This window comes from Mandrillus leucophaeus, unplaced genomic scaffold, assembly GCF_000951045.1.
Source record: "Mandrillus leucophaeus isolate KB7577 unplaced genomic scaffold, Mleu.le_1.0 Scaffold58, whole genome shotgun sequence".
NCBI classification, from domain to species: Eukaryota; Metazoa; Chordata; class Mammalia; order Primates; family Cercopithecidae; genus Mandrillus; species Mandrillus leucophaeus.
Window position 1 is genome coordinate 325,243 of NW_012106252.1, and position 18,664 is coordinate 343,906.

The following is an 18,664-nucleotide window of genomic DNA, read 5'->3' on the forward strand; positions in this document are numbered from 1 at the left end:
TTAAATTCCAGTGAACAAGATGCTGAGGGGGTGGGGGTGGATACCTGAATTCCTTTGCTCCCCTTCCCCCAACACTGTTGATGGTGCAAGTAGCCATAAGAAAGAGCCATAAGGAGGTGGGGACAAGAGGATATGCATTTAAAGGAGAAGTTCAGGCTGGGCGTAGTGGCTCACAGCTGTAATCCCAGCACTTTGGGAGGCCAAGGCAGCCAGATCACCTGAGGTCAGGAGTTCGAGACCAGCCTGGCCAACATGGTGAAACCCCATCTCTACTAACAATACAAAATTAGCTGGGTGTGGTGGCACATCCCTGTAATCCTAGCTACTCAGGAGGCTGAGACAGGAGAATTGCTTGAACCCAGGAGGTGGAAGTTGCAGTGAACCAAAAGCACACCATTGTACTCCAGCCTGGGTGACAAACGTGAAACTCCATCTCAAAAAAATAAAAAAATAAAAAAATAAAAAAAAAAGAAAGGAGAAGTTCAGGTCCTCAGGTCAAAGGGATTATGAAGCCTGCATCAGCGCCTCATCAGGCCATAGCATCCACCTTTCTCCTGCATCTGTCCTGAGTCTGCCCTTCTCTCCGTCTCTCCCCGTCCTCCTTCACTCCTGCCTCTGCTCCTGGCCATATTATGAATTAATATGCCATTGCAGGCCCCCTGCTCCTTACTGAAGGCTTTCTCCCTGTTCTTTAGAGCCTCATTTCTCTCCAGCTCACTGACTCCTCCCCATCCACTGTTCCACTGACCTATGGCAGAACTTGGGCTTGGGGCAGAACAGACAGAAGGTAACAGAAGCTTCCATGATGCTGGAGCTCCTAGAACATGGGTTTCCTGCACTTTACCTCCTGCCCTGGCCTGGGCTTCTGGCAAGCATAAGTCCCCCCTCCAAGTCCCCCCTCCTCACTGCTTCTCAGTGCCCTTCACTGAGAGAGAGAAAAGAGAAGGAGAGGGAAAGGGCCGGCATAGGGTGTGTGTCAGGGAATTAACCGAGGTTTAACATTTCCTCAAAAATGTACAAGCACGAGAAGGTAAAAGAAGTTACTAGAGGCCACACTTGCTTCTCTGGGTCTCAAGAAGTGGAGAAAATTTCATCCCTGGTCCTATTCCTTAACCCACTTTACCCTACCCCCAACCTGTTCTCCACCAAAAAAAAAAAAAAGTGTCTGTAAAAAAAAAAGTCAGTTCCTGTTTGGGCCCATTTATTGTTTATTTTGAATAGGTAATACAGTCACATGGTTCAAAATTCAAAACGTACAAAAGGGTATAAGTGTTAAGACCCTTCCCTCCCCTGTCCTCAACCTCCTGGTTCCCCTCCCAAAAGTAATCAGCGTTATCCATTTATTCTGAATAGGTATACATAAGCAAATATGTATTTATATTCTCCTCCTTTCTGAAACACAAATGGGAAGTGCACTATACACATTTCTGTGGCTTGCCTTTTTCACTTGAAGATTATTACATATTAGTATATAAAGACATACAATTATTTTTCAGCTGCATACTATTGTATTGTAAGGCTGTATCAGAACTGATTTAACCAATCCTTTAGGGAAAAAAGTTTCTGTTGTTTCTCATCTCTTGCTATTTCTTTGTCCCCATCCCCAATCCAGACCTCAGGAGGGACAGCAGTGACGGGTACGGAGCCCAAGCCTGGACCAGGCCAGGCCCTGCCCCACCCATACCAGGCCCCTCCCCCTTAGGCCAGACCCCCACCTCACCCAGGGCCCAGCTCATTTGCAATCCTGAATGTGATTGGACAGCGCCTCCTGGCTGGGTGGCCAGAGTTCTAGGGGCTTTGGCTCCTCATCTTTGATGCCCACCCTTGGTTTCCACTCCAGCCTCCCAAGCAGGTTGTTGCAGAATATAGAGCCCTGGTACAAAATACCCATTCTTCATTATCACTGCACCCACAAAATTGCTTGAAATGCTAACTTGAGCTGCTGCAGTCACGATGACCATCCTCCTCTAGAGAGCATGAGGCAGGCAGACACAAATGCACAGAGGCAGCTGTCCTGAAACACACCCAGCCCCAGGACAGGGGTAGGAGCAACTCCTACTCCCAATAAGCAACAGACACAAGGGAACGACACACAATTGGCCTCCAATTAGGGGTCCCATTGCATCTTTGAGACTCCCACAGGGCTGGAGAGGAGACTGAAGTTGATTGAGAACTGCGGGCTGGGGGAGCACCAGGGGCTGGGGCACAGGGATATACCCTCAGGATTCGGGAGAAATTGCAGGATAGAAGAGAAGGCAGGAACAGGACGAGGAGGAAGTAGGCGAGAGGAAGGAAGACAAGAAGGAAGAGACCTGGATGAGAGGGAACGTGAGCAGAAGCGTCCTTTCCAGCTCAGCTACGGACTTGCAGGACTGGCAACCCCACCCTGGGGTCTCCAGGGAATAACCCCCTTTTAGAGTCCTTAGAGATGGCCTGAAAAGATTTGGGAAAGCCAGAGAGCAAAAAAAGGAGCCGTCTAGGGAAGCCCTCGGCCATGGTTCCAGGCTGGGCCATGCCCTGGCCTCACTGGATGGGAACTCAGCACAGCTGGCATCAACAAAGCTGACTGTCCCCTGTGTCAGGCATCACAGGGTCAGGAGGCTCCTGGCATAGAGGGAATGCGAGGCAGGGCAGTGGAAGAAAGAGGGTCCTGGCGCAGGGAAGAGGGGACCAGGCTGCCGGCCCAGTGCCCAGCTGCTCCCCGTCCCTCACACCCTGGCCCTGGAGCCCTTGGCCACATGCCCCATCCCAGGGACCGCCTAGTTGTGAGAGAAGCCCCCATGGGAGAAGGCAGGGAGGTCGGGGGCACAGGCAGCAGCCTGGGGCAGGCAAGCCAGGGGGTTGACCTCACAGGCCCTAGCATCCTGGTCCCCTCGGAAGTGGATGGAGTCGGCAGAGTAGAAGGAGGGGTCTTCGTCAAAGAAGTTGTAGGGTCGGAGGAAGAAGCCCACGCCGTTCCCCACAGTCACCGTGTTAGGAATGTCCTCTGCATGTGGGATGTGCAGAAAACCAGCTGTTACCCAGGCCACCAAGTCCTAGCAGGGGAGAAGAAAGAGGGTCACGAGGTCTGGCTTTGCTGAGGACATGCCCTGGTAGGGATTCAGCTCACCAGCCCAAGCATCGTGAGTCTTTAAACATTTTTTCCTACTGGATAGAAGTCAAAGCATAAGTAGTCCATTTCATATTAGGAACGCCTGCCTCCCGGTCCCTGGCTTGCAGCCTCCATCTCCGACATTTCCCATCATATCGCCCACTGCCTACCTACCCCCAGAGGGTGACACCCACAGGCTACTTCAGCTCCTCTTCTCCTAACTCTCCAAGAGTGCCCCACAACTGAGGGAAGAAGGGTGGAGGAGTGAGAACCAGCGCTTGGGAAGCAGAACTAGGCCAACACTGTGAAATTCAAGTCAGGAATGGGAGAAGCTTCAGATATAGGAGATGTCATTTTCGTTGGTAACTTCCATCCCTCCTGAGTCCTGGAGCCTAGAAAGGACTCAGTCGATGAAACTGGAACTAAGAGGGCTCTAAGATCTCAAGGACAGGCCCAGGGTCTCACTCAGCGTCTGAATACAGACACCCAGCTCAGAAAGGTTCCCTCAAAGGATAGTGATCAGATCTACTGAAGTGCAGAAGGCAGGAATCAGCACCACCCCTGAGAAGTGCAGGTGGTTTTCAGGGACCCTCCCAAGAGAAAGTAAGGCTCATCCTGTGCCCTCTGCCCCGGCCAGCTGACCTTTCCAGCAACGGTCTCGTTGTTGATGAAGTCACTGAAATCCACAGTGGGGGCCCAAGGGTCATTCTGATTGAAAACGCTGCTGCTACTGGGCTCCTCCTCCTTCCGCTGGGTCACGGCCAGCTGGTACCTAGGGAGGCACTGGTCAGGCCTCCATGGCCATTGACCCCATGCTGCTGCCTGATTGTGACGAAAGGGAACTGAGTGCTCAGAGCTCAGCTTCCCCAACTGCATTGACACAACTGACTCGGCGCTACAGAATCCCCGACAACACCCTAAGGGTGGTCAAGTCCTCCTGTTTATCCCCAGCCATTTCACAGCACAACCCCTCTCCCATCCAAAAGAGAAGAGAGTTCTCACTCCTGGGCTTTAGCCTCCAAGGGGAAAATGTGCCCATCATGGTTTCTTCGGGTAACTAGAAAAACCTTTGGCCAGGCGTGGCGGCTCATGCCTGCAATCACACTTTGGGAGGCCAAGGCGGGTGGATCACGAACGAGGTCAGGAGTTCGAGACCAGCCTGGCCAACATGGTGAAACCCTGTCTCTACTAAAAACACAAAAATTAGCCAGGTGTGGTGGCGTATGCCTATAATCCCAGCTACTGGGGAGGCTGAGGCAGGAGAATCGCTTGAAACTGGGAGGTGGAAGACGCAGTGAGATGGCGCCACTGCACTCCAGCCTGGGGGACAGAGCAAGACTCCATCTCAAAAAAGAAAAGAAAAGAAAAGAAAAATCTTCCTGAGAGATCTCTCCCCTCACATACAGGGTGAGCTGAGTGTCCGCCAACACTCCTTTCCCACTCTCACTGCCCCCCTCCTCTCTGACTGCCCACCACTCACCTCTCCCAGCTGAAGCCTCTCGCCATGGAGCTGTTTTGGGGCAGCGGCTCTCCAGCAAAGCTGAGCATCTGGATGCGGTAGCCCCGCGGGTGGCCCCACTTGTTGCTGTGGTTGCTGGCCAGGTACACGTAGCGAGGGGTGGCGCCTCCCACAAGGAAGGCGGCCTGCTCCTCTGTCTCCAGCAGCTTCCGGGTCACCTGCAGCCTCTGCAGCTGGTGCTCAGGGCTCCAGGGCACAGCCATGGGGACAAAGACCATATCCTCGGCCCAGACCCAGTTCTCCAGTCCTGCTCAGGGTGGGATGGGGGAGGGCCTGTCATGCAACCACCCTGGCCCCTCTGGACTCTGCCTCCACCTGGCTTCAGACTGGGGGCCAAAGAGCAGCCCAGAACTGAGTGTGCCCCTGCTTTTCTTCCCTCTCCCCAAGATACCTCCAATCCTTCAGCCAAAGCTGTGGACCTATAAATTAAAATATTTCATCAGGGATTTCATTCCGTTTCACTCATTCATTCTTTCAACATTCATTAGCAGAGAGGACTGTGCTCGCCCCTGGGGATAGAGAGGAATGAACATCATCCTTACCCTCTCGCTTTCCACGCAGACAGGCAAACCACTGACTGGCCTGTCCTGTGGGAGGAGCATGGCCTAGGCAGCTTCCGGGCCACAGGAATACACTTGCAGGCAGGAAAAGGGGGCCCTTCCGGGCAACTTTTCAGCCTGGCCTTAAAGGATATTACCAGAAGAGATGACATGGAAGGACATTCTAAGCAGAGACAAAGCATAAGCAAACAAGAGGATGCCTGACTGTAACGTGTGAAGTGCATGTCCACGGACATGGAGTATGTGGGTATAGCTGTGCAGAGCATGGCAAGGCAGGTTGGAGCTGCACTGTGAAAGAAAGAGTTTGGAGGGGCTTCTGAGGACAGGATCCCACAGGTGATGAGGAATGTGAGAGCTGAGTAAAAGGCAGGCTGGTGTGGATGGGAGGCCCTCTGGGTGCAGAATGGCTCTTGGATCTGAGAGCAACAAGAGCGGAAACAGCAGAAAGAGGGCTGGCACCTGCAGGGCATGGCAGTGCGATCCAGCGAGATACTGCAGGTGCAGAATAGAAAGAAGAAAAAAAAAAAAAAAACACCTGGTGACTGACTCAATGTGGGGAAGGACAGTGAAAAGACAAAGATGAAGACTTCAAGCCATCATGTAGCCTTGGCTCTCTGTGACCAGACTCCAGGATCTATCCAGAATGCTCTACAGGCTCCATGTGACCCTCACATGGATTGTGAATTGTGACCAGAGAAAGGAGGAAAATCAGGAAGGAGGAGGGTCCACCTCCAAAGGAAATGTACAACCTGGAATGATGGACCTGCACACGCCAGGGACTTGGTAGAATGCAGAGAGATCCTCCAACACACCAGCACCACAGGCCAGACACAGAAATGAGCTGACAAACAGAAGGCTGCTCCCAGCAGCGGAGCCCATATAAGTACAAGGGAGGGAAGAGGGCAATGGGGACCCTGTTAGCCCAGATCCTGCCCCCTCCCTGAGCTTGGCCATTTCCCAAGATCTTCTGATGAGGTCACGTGGAGGAAGGCTGCAGCTTTGCACCCAGCCAGTGAGCTAAGATCCAAATAAAACTCAGCTGCCAACTCTCTCCCATCTAGCAAAAAGGGAAGCACAAAAATCCACATCTTCCTTTATGGGATAATCTACACAAAACCCAAAGCAAATGGAAACAACTTTTCAGCCCTTCTTCCAGAAGCCTTCTCCCCACCAAAATGTTTTACCTCCTACATCCAGATCCACCTTGAAGTGGGCGCTGTGGGTATGGACCGTGCCCAGGGTGTGCTCTGCAACTTGGTTCCCGTACTTCCCGGTAGCACCAAAGAGGAATGCTGAGCTGATGTAGCCCGTGGCATAGAATCGGGTTTCTATGGCCCCACTGGGGTGGAAGACCATATCCCACACATAGTCATAGTTGAGCAAGGTGGACACAGATCTGACGACCAGCACTGTTTCTGCAAGGCCCCCAAAGTAGTGGGAGTAGAGATCTGAGTGGTGCCGCCGCAGGGGGAGGCCCTGGTTGTGTTCAAATACACAAAAGGCATCACGTATTGTCTTGGGGGCCTGGGACTCCAAAATGAAGTGCCAGTCCACGTAGGTGGCCAGGTAGGGGCAGTCCACCCCACGGGTCAGGGGCGTGGTGTACTTGCCCATGCCAAAGCCTCCATCCACATAGCGGGTCATCATTGCTGCTGGGGAATTTCCACCATAGACGGCCAAGGCTTCTTGGAGGCTGATCTCATAAACTAGTCTTTCTCCCTGGAAGCGAACGTCAAAGATCCTTGGGCCGCTGAATGCTCCAAGGCCAAAGGAGAAAGTCCACAGTGAGGAGGCCACTCGACTTCCCTGGACACTGAAGCGGGGGCCCTGGGGATGGAACTGCAGAGGGGGAGCTGGACCCGGGGGCACAGGGGACTTCAGGGACCAGGACCCACCTGTGCCATTGTCTGGGATCAGCACCACATTCACAAGGCCGGCCTCAAACTGGGCCTCCAGCTGGGCCAGGCTGTCGTAGTAGCGGCCTTGATAGAACACCTTCTGGATGGTCCAGCGGGCAGGGTCCAGGGCCTTGTGGTTCACTAGCAGCTCCAAGCCCACGGGGTGCAGGAAGAACCCAGCCCCTGAGATGTTGTAGTAGAGGCCAAACCAAGTGGCCCGGTCCCCTGATTGCAGACCACGGGGAGCCGTGGTCATTGTCACCAGGTTCCGTCCCCGGCGCTTGTAGAAGCAACAGTGGTGGAGAAGCCCAGAAGCCTGGGGCAGCTCTCTGTCGAAGATCATCTGGTCTATGTCCAGGTACTCTCGGAACAGCACGGGGCGTCGGTGATAGGGCAGGGGGCCTCCATGACGTTCCACGGTCACGTCCCGCATGTAGGAAGGGTGAGGCAGTGGCCCCACCACCAGCTCACTCACGTTGGGCTGGGGTTGCCTGCCAAAGAAGACGATGGCCAGTGCCTCCCGGGCAGGTGGGGGGCTCCCCCTGTCCAGGTGGGCCAGGGCTGCAGCCTTGGGAGGCAGCTGTAGCTCCACTGAGAAGACACAGTTGTCCGAGGGCCGGGCCTGGGCCGCATCCACCAGCCCTGGCCCCAGTCGCTGGGTCAGAAAGTGCATCACAGCTGTCAGCTCCTCTCGGCTCAGGTCTGCAAACAGCTGGCTCTGGCCAGGGTGTGTCCAAGGCTGGGCACTGGGAGATATGGAGGCGCAATGGGGAAGCTGGCTGGGTTCACCCCCATCTCCACCCCTGCCCACCAGCAGGACACAAACCAAGGCAAAGATGGTGATGACAGCCAGAGTGAGGAGCACCAGGATGGTCTTCTGGTTCATTTTCCCATGAAGAGGGGCAGTGGATCCAACCAAAGGAGAGCAATGTATTCTCACGCCAGCACGACGGGGGCTCTGTTGGCTCCTGGACGGGGGGGGCTCCAGGACTCTGGCTGAGGTTCCCGGTAGTCAGATGCCTGGGACTAAGGGTGGGAAGGACACAGGAAGGCTGGGGCAAGGGGGCGGGGTGCCTGGAGTTGGAGGCGGGTCTGAGCAGCTGTGATTTCCACAGACCTTACATGGTTTTGTCTTCCAGGCTCCAAATCAGACTACTTTCTGGGTCAGGGTTGGAGTTGGGGAGAGTTGGGGCTAGGGTGAAGGGGAAGGAAGATTTCAAGATAATGCAGCACCGGGAAGGAGTAGGATCTGCGCAGAGCAGCCTCTCTTCCCCTCAGCCCAGCTTCTTCCCCAACCCTGCACTTAGTCAGGGCCAGATGTTTTCCTGTAACTTCAAACTATTGTTCTCCTTTCAAAGACCCCCACCCCTGCCCCTTCAGCTTTCCAAACAACATTCCTTGGCCAGGTCTATCTCCCTTGCCCTCTGTTCCCCACTGCTAATTTCCCTGGCCAGAGTCCTTAGTATGCTCCAGGGGACTCTAGCTACTTAAAAGGTCAAATAATAAATTCAAGTAAAATTCCTCTAATACTTTTTATTATAAATTACATATAACATCTGTTTTACAAAATTCTATCTACTCTTCCTTTTGAATGCACATGCATAAAAAGATGTCTGGTGTAATGTGAACACTACCTTTTTCTAAGTAGTAGGATTTGTGGTATTTTTGTTTGAATATTTTAAAATCATTTTTATAATTTAACATTTTAGAGATGAACAGGAAGTAAGAATTAACCAAAGGGACTAACGGGGTTTTCATGTGAGAGAAACACTGAAGGGTGGGGAATCTGGGGAGCAGGTGTGAAAAACAGCGGGAACAGAAGTAGAAACAGGGAAAGGTACATGTGCCTAACCATGCCCCCCGCCACACCCTCAGGACTAGAAGCCTTGGTAAGAGAAAGGGGGTAAGTCCGGGACACAGGCTGCCAGGTCGGGGAGGCAGGCCACAGGATTGACGCTGCAGAGCCCAGCATTCTGGCCCTTCTCAAAGTAGACACTGCCAGGGGAGAAGATGGAGGGGTCCTCATCAAAGAAGTTATAGGGTCGGAGCAAGAAGCCAACTCTGTTCCCCAGAGTCACTGTGTTGGGGACGTCCTCGGCATGGGGAATGTGCAGGAAGCTGGCTGTGACCCAAGCCACCAGATCCTGCAGGAAGAGGGAGGAGCTGGAGGACTATGCAAGCAAGGCCCAGAGAACCACCATTCAGCCACAATCCCAGCCTGCAGTCTCAGCCTGGCTTCCACTCTGCCTAGCCTCATGCCCATACAACACATGGCACAATCTATGTAAGCAGCTATGCGGGGAGAGGGGGAGCCAGTGTCCCAGAGCTAATCTCACCCCAGGAGGGATGACCTGTGTTGCTCATCAGAAAACTCCATGGCCTCTGAATCTGTGAACTGGAAATCGGCCATTCCCTCTAACCTCTGGCCAGAGGCTGGGCAGCCAAGACACCATGCCCACAGGTGTCCCCTTCCTATGTCCCTAGGGCAACCAACCTCTCCTAAGAGGGTTTCATTGTTGATGAAGTCAGCAAAGGTGACTGTGGGTGTCCAGATGTCATTCTGGTGATAGATGCTACTGCTCTGTGATTCCTCCTCCTTTCTCTGGGTCACCACAAGCTGGTATCTGACCAGGAATCGTAAGAAGGTGGTGTTGGAAGATGTCAGGTGCCTTTCCTGGCCCAGAAGTCCCTTAAATCCGATTCTGTGTGAGACCATTTCCCACCGTGTATCTAACTTGGGTTTGAGGGGAGGTACAGGTAGCCATGGGCAGGGAGTTTGTCTCCAAGGGCTGGGGTAGGTGAGGGGCAGTCCTTTCCTTCCACCCAGGCCAGGGCCCTCCTCACCTCCCCCAGCTGAGGGCCCTCTCCATGTCACTCTCCAGGGGTAAGTGTATGCCAAGGGGGCTGTGGATCTGGATTCGGTACCCGCGCTGGTGACCCCAGGCATTAGTCTGGTTGCTAGCCAGGTAGAGGTAACGGGGTAAGGGGCTTCCCAAGGAAAAAGCTGTCAGGTCCTCCTTTCCCAGGACCTGCCGAGTCAGCTGTGGGCGCTGTAGCCAGTGCTCCGGGTTCCAGGGGGCGGCCACAGGTTTAAACACCACGTCTTCAGCTACCACCCAGTTTTTCAGCCCTGCCAGGGGGAGGGAAGGGAGATGAGTTCCACACCAGGTAAGGTCTCTGGGCCAGGTCCCTGTCTTCCACATGATGTCCACTGCACTGGCGTGACAAAAGGCAGAGAGAGCATCAGAGCACACTGTGCTGCGAGCCAGGTCTGGGCAAGCGCAAGTTCCTGTGTTCTTCCAACTTGCCTTGTCCAATAGGGTAACCACTAGCCACCCGTGGCTATGAAAATTAAAATTCAGGGCCAGCTGAGGTGGCTCACAGTTGCAATCCCAGCACTTTGGGAGGCTGAGGCGGGTGGATCACGTGAGCCCAGGAGTTTGAGACCAGCCTGTGCAACGTGGTGAAACCCTGACTCTATAAACAATTAAAAAATCAGCCAGGCATGGTGGCACATGCCTGTGGTCCCAGCTACTTGGGAAGCTGGGGTGGGAGGACTGCTTGAGCCCAGGAGGTTGTGGTTGCAGTGAGCTGAGGTCACACCACTGCACTCCAGCCTGGGCAACAGAGCAAGACCCTGTCTCAAAAAAAAAAGAAAAAAAAATCAGTTCCTCAGTCACACTAGCCACATTTAAAGTGCCCAGTTACCACACATGGCTAGTGGCTACTGTTTAGAGCCACAACACAAGCACAGAACATTTCTATCACTGCAGAAAGTTCTATTAGCACTGGACTACCAAACAGTCCCTGGACCAATTTGCTTCTCCGATTCACTTTCTGAATCCCTACACTGGGCATAATTAAAGCTGTTCTATGGCTGTGCCCAGTAAACAGAAAAGCACATGCAGCTGACTGATGACATTCGTTTAACTATGAAAGGGATAATGATACTTGTCGTGGAGAAGCAAGTTGAAAAACTGACTCCGGAGCCAGGTGTGGCAGCTTGCAACTTGGGAGGCTGGTGGAAGGGTGGTGCAGATCCCTTGAGCCCAGGTGCTGGAGACCAGCTAGGGTAACAGAATGAAACACTGCCTCTTTAAAAAATAAAAAAAATTTTTAAAAAACTTAAACAAACAAGCAAACAAATGCCAGGCATGGTAGCTCACAGCACTTTGGGAGGCCAAGGCGAGCGGCTCACTTGAGACTGGAGTTCAAGACGAGCCTGGCCAACATGGTGAATCCCCATCTCTACTTAAAAAGAAAAAAAAAAACAAACAAACCAGGTGTGGTGGTGTGCGCGTGTAATCCCCGCTACTCTGGAGGCCAAGACACAAGAATCACTTGAACTGAGACACAAGAATCGCTTGAACCTGGGAGGTGGAGGTTGCAATGAGCTGAGATTGCACCACTGCACTCCAGCCTGGGCAACAGAGTGAGACTCTGTCTCAAAAACAAAAACAAAAACAAAAACAAAACAAAACAAAACTGGGTGTGGTAGTGTGTGCCTGTCATCCCAGCTACTCAGGAGGCTGAGGCAGGAGGATTGCTTGAGACCAGGAGGTTGGGGCTGCAGTAACCTGTGATTGCACTACTGCACTCCAGCCTGGGTGAGAGTGAGACTCTGCCTCCAAAAAAGAAAACCCAATCCCTTCCCATGGTCCCCTGCATACTCCTCCCAGCTCTGAGGCTTCACTTTTCGATCTCAGCAAGGTGGGAAGTACTGTCAGTCTTTTTCAGAAGCGAGCACATTCATACCTTTGTCTGGGAGCTCCTTGGAATTCTACAGCATCCATAACCTGCATCGCCTAACTCAGCATTTGGTCATACACTTTCTGCAGGTCTGGACTGTTAGTTCCTTTCAACGAGACCTATATGAAGGCGCCTGGCACAGGAGGGACTGCACTGAAGCTGGTGCCTCTGCAGCCATCCTGTGCGCTGGTGCCTGACACAGCCTCTCTGGCCCACAGCAGCAGCCCATGCTGCACATGCTAGGAGTCCAATAAATGTTACTTCCCAAAACAAGGCTCTTTAATGCCAAAGATGCTGAAAAAAACTTCCAATCAGAAGACAAGTCAAAATCCAAGTGTGTCAAAGAGTAATCTAGTTAAAAAATGATCATTTCAATCATGCTATTAGTCCTCCCTACCCTCATGCACACAGACACACGCAGGCATGCACGTGCCATGTCTTTAGACTTGAGGATAAGAAAACATTTCACAAGAAATACTAGTTTATGTTGCATTATACCTGGGCAGTCATTTCCTGTCCCATCTCCCGCCACCCTCTTTAGTTTCCCTTAAAATGGGGACGGTCTGGTGAGTTTCTAATTTTCTTTGTGGATCTAAAAGTCTGTGAGTCTGTAAGTTCCTTTCTGTCCTTGACAAAGTCTGTCAGGAACAGCAAGTCCTCTGTGTGCTTTGAGCCCTTTGTGCTTGAGAAAACTCTTTCCATACTTGCAGCAAGCTGACTGTGTGCCTGCCATGAGTCAACAGTGATGACAGGAATGGGATGACCCTCCTGACAAGGAGTGGCCCTATCACGGGGAGCAACCCCAGCTTTGGTACCCTCCCCTTCCCAAGCCCCAGGTCCACCCCGACCCTGAAGACTCTGAACAGACTGCTTCTGACCTCGGCTCAGGACCCTGCCCTCCCCACCCTCACTGACCCTCAGAATTAGGAAGAAGCAAAGTGTTCCAACTCCAGCCCCATTGGGCCAGTTCACCCACCCAGTGTCACTTGAGGCTAAGGCAATCATGCCCAGCCATTACATTTAAACTAGTAGGCAATCATGCCCAGCCATTACATTTAAACTGATTTCACAATCACAGGAAGTCAGAGGGGCTAGGCGGGGGAACCCTTTTCACCTTTTGCCAGATACCCAGTAGCCCAGTACCAGACTGACTGCACTGAATATGCTTAAACAGTCCCTGTCCTGTTGCCACTAGAGCTGTGGTGCTGGAACACCCCGCTCTTGCCACTTATCTGAGCTTGACCTGGGAGATTCCCTTCCCTTCCCTTCCCTCTACCCCACCTGACCCCACCCCCAAGCCCTCATCCCTCAGCACTCACCTGCCACATCCAGGTCCAGCTTGAAGTGGAAGGCATGTGTGTGCACCGTTCCCAGCACTCGTTCCCCCACACGGTTCCCAAAGAGGAGGCCCTCCTCTCCCCCTTTCAGGAAAGCTGTGTTGATATAACCCGTGGCATGGACCCGCCCTTCAAGTGCCCCGTTTGGGTACAACACAAAGTCCCAAATGTAGTCATAGTTGCCCACAGATGACACAGACCTGACCACAAGGGCTGAGCTGGCCAAACCACCATAGAAATGATTTTCAAGGTAATTGTGGTGCCTTCGGAGGGGCAGTCCCTGGGCTTCCTCAAATATACACACAGCCCCCGGAAGCAGCTGGACTGCCCCTTTGCCCACTAATATATGGATGTCCACCATCGTGGCTTGATAGGGGCAGTCCACTCCCCGCACCAAGCCTCGGCTGTTACGGCCAAGTCCAAAACTGCTATCCAAATAGCGAGTCAGCATCGTCTTGGGTGAATCGGCACCATAGATAGACATACACTCCTGGACACTGACTTCATAGGCTACTCGCTCACCCTGGAACCGAACATCAAAAATCCTCAGGCCGCTGAACACCCCATGGCCAAAGGTAAATGACCAGAGGGAGGATACCACCAGGTTTCCCTGCACACTGTACTGGGAACCCTGGGGTGAGAACTGAAGAGGCGGAAGAGGACCTGGAGAGTTCCGAGACCTCAGGGATGAAGCTCCATTTGGTGGAGGTAGAGGAACTCTAACCACTTCCAACCGGCCAGACTTAAACTCCCGTTCCAACTGGCCCAAGTCTGCATAGTAGTGCCCAAGGTAGAAGACCCGCTGGACAGTCCAGTGGGCAGGGTCCAGGGCCCTGTGGTCCAGTAGTAGCTCCAGCCCCACGGGGTGAAGGAAAAGACCAACACCTGAGATGTTATGGTGGAGGGCCATCCAGGTAGCTCGGTCCCCCGAGCGCAAGCCCCGAGGGGTGGCATGCACAGCTGCCAAGGTAGAGCCATTGTAGTTGAAGGTGGAAGCCAGGAAGATGGGTGCCTTGGGTAGCTCCACCTCTTTCAGATGCCTCCACATCTGCGTAAACTCAGCTCTCAGCACCGGGCGACGGTGATAGGGCAGGGGCCCGCCGTGACGCTCCACAGTCACGTCCCGCATGTAGGAAGGGTGAGGCAGCGGCCCCACCACCAGCTCACTCACATTGGGCTGGGGTTGTCCACCAAAGAGGACGATGGCCAGTGCCTCTCGGGCAGGTGGGGGGCTCCCCCTGTCCAGGTGAGCCAGGGCTGCAGCCTTGGGGGGCAGCTGCAGCTCCACTGAGAAGATGCAGTTGTCCGAGGGCTGAGCCTGGGCCGCATCCACTAGCCCGGGCCCCAGCCGCTGGGTCAGAAAGCGCATCACAGCTGTCAGCTCCTCTCGGCTCAGGTCTGCAAATAGCTGGCTCTGGCCAGGGTGTGGCCAGGGCTGGGCCCTATGGGATACAGAGGGGCAGTGGGGAGGCTGGCTGGAACCACCTGGGCTGGTCAGCAAAACATAGGCCAGGGCAAAGATGGTAATGAGGGACAGTGCCAGGAACGCCAGGACTATCTTGAGATGCATAGTGGATGCTGAGAGCTGAAATCAGAGTTCTAACAGCCGCTCCTTCCAGTTACTGACATCAAGTCGGGGTTTATATTCACTAGGATGGATAGGAATGGAGAAAACTCCACCCCATGGGTTGGGCAGGAAATTTCTGACCTTGATTTATGTAATTCTGTTCCAATTTTCTGTCCTGTGGTTTGGCCCAAGGCACTGCTTCCACATGCATAGCCTCTTCATTGCCCCTGAACTCCCACTGGTAGCAGTCAGTACCAACTACTGATTTTCACCATTTAGACCAGATGAAAGGGAATCTGGGTTAACGATGCTAACCTCCAGTTTCCACCCGGAATGGGTCTCAGGAAGAGTACAAACCTCAGATGCCCAATTAAGTTCTGCAGCCTGCATGCAAGCACTGAGCTGTCCATTTTCCTACCTCCTGGCAGGAACTGCATCCCAACAACTCCAGGATTCACTGCCATGTTCAGCAGTAAGCACTGAATTCTGCCTGTTGCCTAATGCCAAGCCCTTGATTTGTAGTCAGGCCTTTTCCATCCAGTGGAGTGGCTGAGAGCCTGGGCTTGGTAATCAGGTTTGTCCACCAATCCCAGTTCCCTCAGCTGTGTAACCTTAGCGGAAATACTTAAATCCTGAGTCTCAGCGTCCTCATCTGTAACAGATAGATACAACTACCCTACAGATTCCTAAAGATTAAATGTGATCATGCACATTAGGTACTTAAGAGCCTGGCACAGGGGAGGCACTCACAAACCACTAGCTTTTCGTAGTCATCTCTGAAACAGAACAGAGCAGCTGCTCCTCCATTGTTCAAGACCTTAAACTCTTTTTACAGAGACAACGAGGGGATCATTGGAAATCAGAAGGCTACTTGCGAGGTGCAAGTTGAGGAAACTTTTATTTCAGAGGGAGATCGATTCCTAGGCAGCCCTCCAAGTAATCTGAAAACCAAAACTATGAGTCTCCTCAAGAAACTGAAGACATTATTCAGGGAGAATTAGTATAAGGTAAAGAAAATGATTGGGCAGGACATGCCTTGAACCAGGTCATTCCTTACACATGGAGTGACAGCAGCCTCTACTGGCAGCTCACGGGTATCACTCAGGAAGAAGGAACTAGGATCTTCTGGAAGTAGGGAAAGAAGGCAGCTTAGGTCTGGGAAGAGCTAACTTTCCCGTAATTCAGACTGAACACAAATAAAGCACCCACCCTAGCTCAGTAGGCAGAAGCCTCAGTCTTTCCACTATACTGGGGAAAGATTCAGCTCAACTGGCATAAGGACACACAACAGGGTGGCTAGGTGTCCATGGAGGTGGGTGTCCGAGTGTGCACACATGCAAGCATGAGTACGTCCCTAGCCACCAGAGCATTGCACCAGGGTCTGCGGCTTTAGAAAGAGGTCAAAGTACCTGTATTTTTAATAATTTCTTGACATGGTAAAAGAATTTTACATTACGATCCAAGGGTGGTAGGGTGAGGAGGAGGGGCAGTGGAACAATCCAACAAACAGAACGGGGAACTGAGAAACACATGGAGGGAAGGGGGAAGGGTTTTAGCTGGAAGGGATCTGGAGGGTGGGTGGGAGCACTGCCCAACTAAAATGCAGTTGGTTTGTTACTGAGTACTATTCGTGGGAAGACAGCATCCTGACTCCTTCTCTACAGAGTATCGGGAGTACAAATGATGCATCCCAGGTGGAAATATTATTGGGGGTTGGAAGACAGAGACAGGAAGAATAAGTCAGAAACAGACACTAAGAGTTACTGGCAGGCTGACTGCAGGTATCAACTCTCCAGCCGTGGTAGAATAAAAGAGCTGGGGGCTGACGGGGATTAACACAAAAGTTGTTAACAGTTAAGTGATATCTCTGGAAGATTCGAGAGACAGGAGGCAACTCTTCTATAGTTTTGACTTGCCCAGTGCATTTCCACATACACAAACGTGTATATGTATGTGTGTGCATGCACATACACATACACACCAATGACTGCTTTCCCCAGAAGCCCGACACTATAAATAAGAGAAATATTTCCCAAAAGGAAAGCCCAACATGAGCAGCAGCGTCCAGACCTCATACTTGCAGACATCTTCACCCCAACTGACAACTAGCTGGGAAAAGGCAACCAGGAGTCAAGCTTTTGCAATAATGCCAAAAAGGGCTGAGTCAGAGAGGAATAGGCCTTCCCCAAGCCCTCTGCTTCTCATCTCTCTGTTCTTCACCAACTCACCCTGGGTACCAAGAGGCTACAGTATCAGGAGGGAGGACGGGCCCAGGACGTTTGTTTGGGTAGATGACAACTAAGACAACCATCACCTCCTGAAAGGTACATGACAGGGATTGTGGAGAGGGAGGGTATGTTAGCTAATGGAGTAGGAGTGTGTGTGCATGTCTGTATGGGTGTATACGTACATACACATATGTGCATGTGAAAACGCCCATTATAAAAACATCGGAAGGAGCTTGGGAATTGACTGAAGGCCTAACGTGTTTCTTGTCATGATCAAGATTCAAGGTGGGATGTACACAGATGCAAAGCCCGAAGTCATCACCAGGGCAACTGTGGAAGGATCCAATGCCCCACAGAGGAAAGAAACAGTAACCTCATGTGAGGAAGAGAAGTTCATCCCCCCACCACCCTAGTTCCTAAAAAACACCTAGCACTTTCCTTGCGGTTCCCTTCAGCTTTTAACCAACTAATTATCAAAAGGAAGAAAACATACAGCGCAAGACACAGGAGGGAGAGAGGAGGAGAGTGAAAACACAAGTATTTTTGTGCCAACATCCTGCACACACAAACCTGGAGTTCTCCAGAAATTACGACAGGTTGGGTGTGGGGTATTAGGGAAGGAAATAGAAGAGTTCCTGAGGCCTGAAAAAAGAGGTAAACACATCACAGAACTAGATGAGAGTTTCATTAGACTCTAACTAAAAACAGAGAGGTGTAATTACTATTTCCAGCCAGTTTCCCCATCACGATAGTCATGTAACAAACCAAGGCAATGTCGGTCTTGAGCCAGACTCACAGAGTCCCCTGGCCCTGGCCCTGGCCTCAGTACAGAGTCTCTGCATTGCTGCTCCGGGGCCGTTTGATCTTCTCGATATTTTTCAGGATCATGTCATGTAGAGTGACCTGGGAGAAGAAGGATCAGGGAAATCACATATCTGTACAACCCTTACCTCACCAAGAAAGTGACAGACCCTTGGGCCGGGCGCGGTGGCTCAAGCCTGTAATCCCAGCACTTTGGGAGGCCGAGACGGGCGGATCACGAGGTCAGGAGATCGAGACCATCCTGGCTAACACGGTGAAACCCCGTCTCTACTACAAAATACAAAAAACTAGCCGGGTGAGGTGGCGGGTGCCTGTAGTCCCAGCTACCTGGGAGGCCGAGGTAGGAGGATCGCTTGAGTCAAGGAGTTTGAGGTTGCAGTGACCTGAGATTGTGCCACTGCACTCCAACCTGGGTGACAGAGTGAGACTCTGTCCCCCCTCAGAAAAAGAAAGAAAAGGTTCTTGCCACAAAGCAAATTATGCTGTAGTTGGGAAGACCAATCTTTCCAGAAATACAACACATTAAGTATTATAAGGAATAGGAAAAAAGAAACTATCAAAGCAGGGAAGATAATTAAGGGAATACGTACAAATCTGCTGGTTCCACAAAGGAACACATTATTCAGTCAACAACCACGCATTCAGCAATTGCTATGGACCAGGATCAACACTAGGTGCTGGGAATACAAAGATTAAGATAGTTCCTGCCGACCGACTACGGTGGCTCATGCCTGTAATCCCAGCACTTTGGGAGGCTGAGGCGGGTGGATCACCTGAGGTCAGGAGTTCGAGATCAGTCTGGACAACATGGTGAAACCCTGTCTCCACTAAAAATAAAAAAATTGGCTGGGCTTGGTGGCGCGCACCTGTAATCTCAGCTACATGGAGGCTGA

At 52.1% G+C, this 18,664-nt stretch overlaps 3 protein-coding genes across 11 annotated transcripts in view; all 3 read right to left on the reverse strand.

The window, feature by feature from the left end:
* Nucleotides 1-1,184: 1,184 nt before the first annotated feature.
* Nucleotides 1,185-8,317, reverse strand: LOC105552935 (membrane primary amine oxidase). 5 transcript variants are annotated; one of them, XR_001008084.1, is made up of 4 exons: nt 6,355-8,317; nt 4,572-4,768; nt 3,734-3,863; nt 1,185-3,035 (listed from the first exon to the last, which is right to left on the reverse strand). XR_001008084.1 is itself a non-coding variant. In XM_011998759.1 (4 exons), exons 1-4 carry the CDS (start codon nt 7,952-7,954, stop codon nt 2,760-2,762), a joined length of 2,292 nt encoding a protein of 763 aa, XP_011854149.1. In that variant the 5' UTR covers nt 7,955-8,317; the 3' UTR covers nt 1,185-2,759. The 5 variants fall into 5 exon arrangements, 4 of the variants coding, with proteins under 4 accessions (XP_011854149.1, XP_011854151.1, XP_011854152.1 ...); XM_011998759.1 differs by having other exon boundaries at nt 4,572-4,857; XM_011998761.1 differs by lacking the exon at nt 6,355-8,317 and adding an exon at nt 5,934-6,049 and having other exon boundaries at nt 4,572-4,857.
* A 264-nt stretch (nt 8,318-8,581) lies between these two features.
* Nucleotides 8,582-14,935, reverse strand: AOC2 (amine oxidase, copper containing 2 (retina-specific)). Of its 2 annotated transcripts, none has more exons than XM_011998764.1 (4): nt 13,137-14,935; nt 9,994-10,198; nt 9,563-9,692; nt 8,582-9,212 (listed from the first exon to the last, which is right to left on the reverse strand). In XM_011998764.1, the coding sequence occupies exons 1-4, from the start codon at nt 14,722-14,724 to the stop codon at nt 8,946-8,948; spliced, it is 2,190 nt and encodes a 729-aa protein (XP_011854154.1). In that variant the 5' UTR covers nt 14,725-14,935; the 3' UTR covers nt 8,582-8,945. The 2 variants fall into 2 exon arrangements, with proteins under 2 accessions (XP_011854154.1, XP_011854153.1); XM_011998763.1 differs by having other exon boundaries at nt 9,913-10,198.
* A 662-nt stretch (nt 14,936-15,597) lies between these two features.
* The window catches only part of PSME3 (proteasome (prosome, macropain) activator subunit 3 (PA28 gamma; Ki)), a 12,566-nt gene continuing 9,499 nt past the window's right edge, over nt 15,598-18,664 (reverse strand). For all 4 annotated transcript variants that reach the window (XM_011998772.1, XM_011998771.1, XM_011998770.1 and 1 more), the window contains one exon: nt 15,598-17,852. In XM_011998772.1, coding sequence (XP_011854162.1) covers nt 17,772-17,852 — 81 coding nt within the window. In that variant the 3' untranslated portion in view covers nt 15,598-17,771. The remainder of the gene's footprint in view (nt 17,853-18,664) is intronic.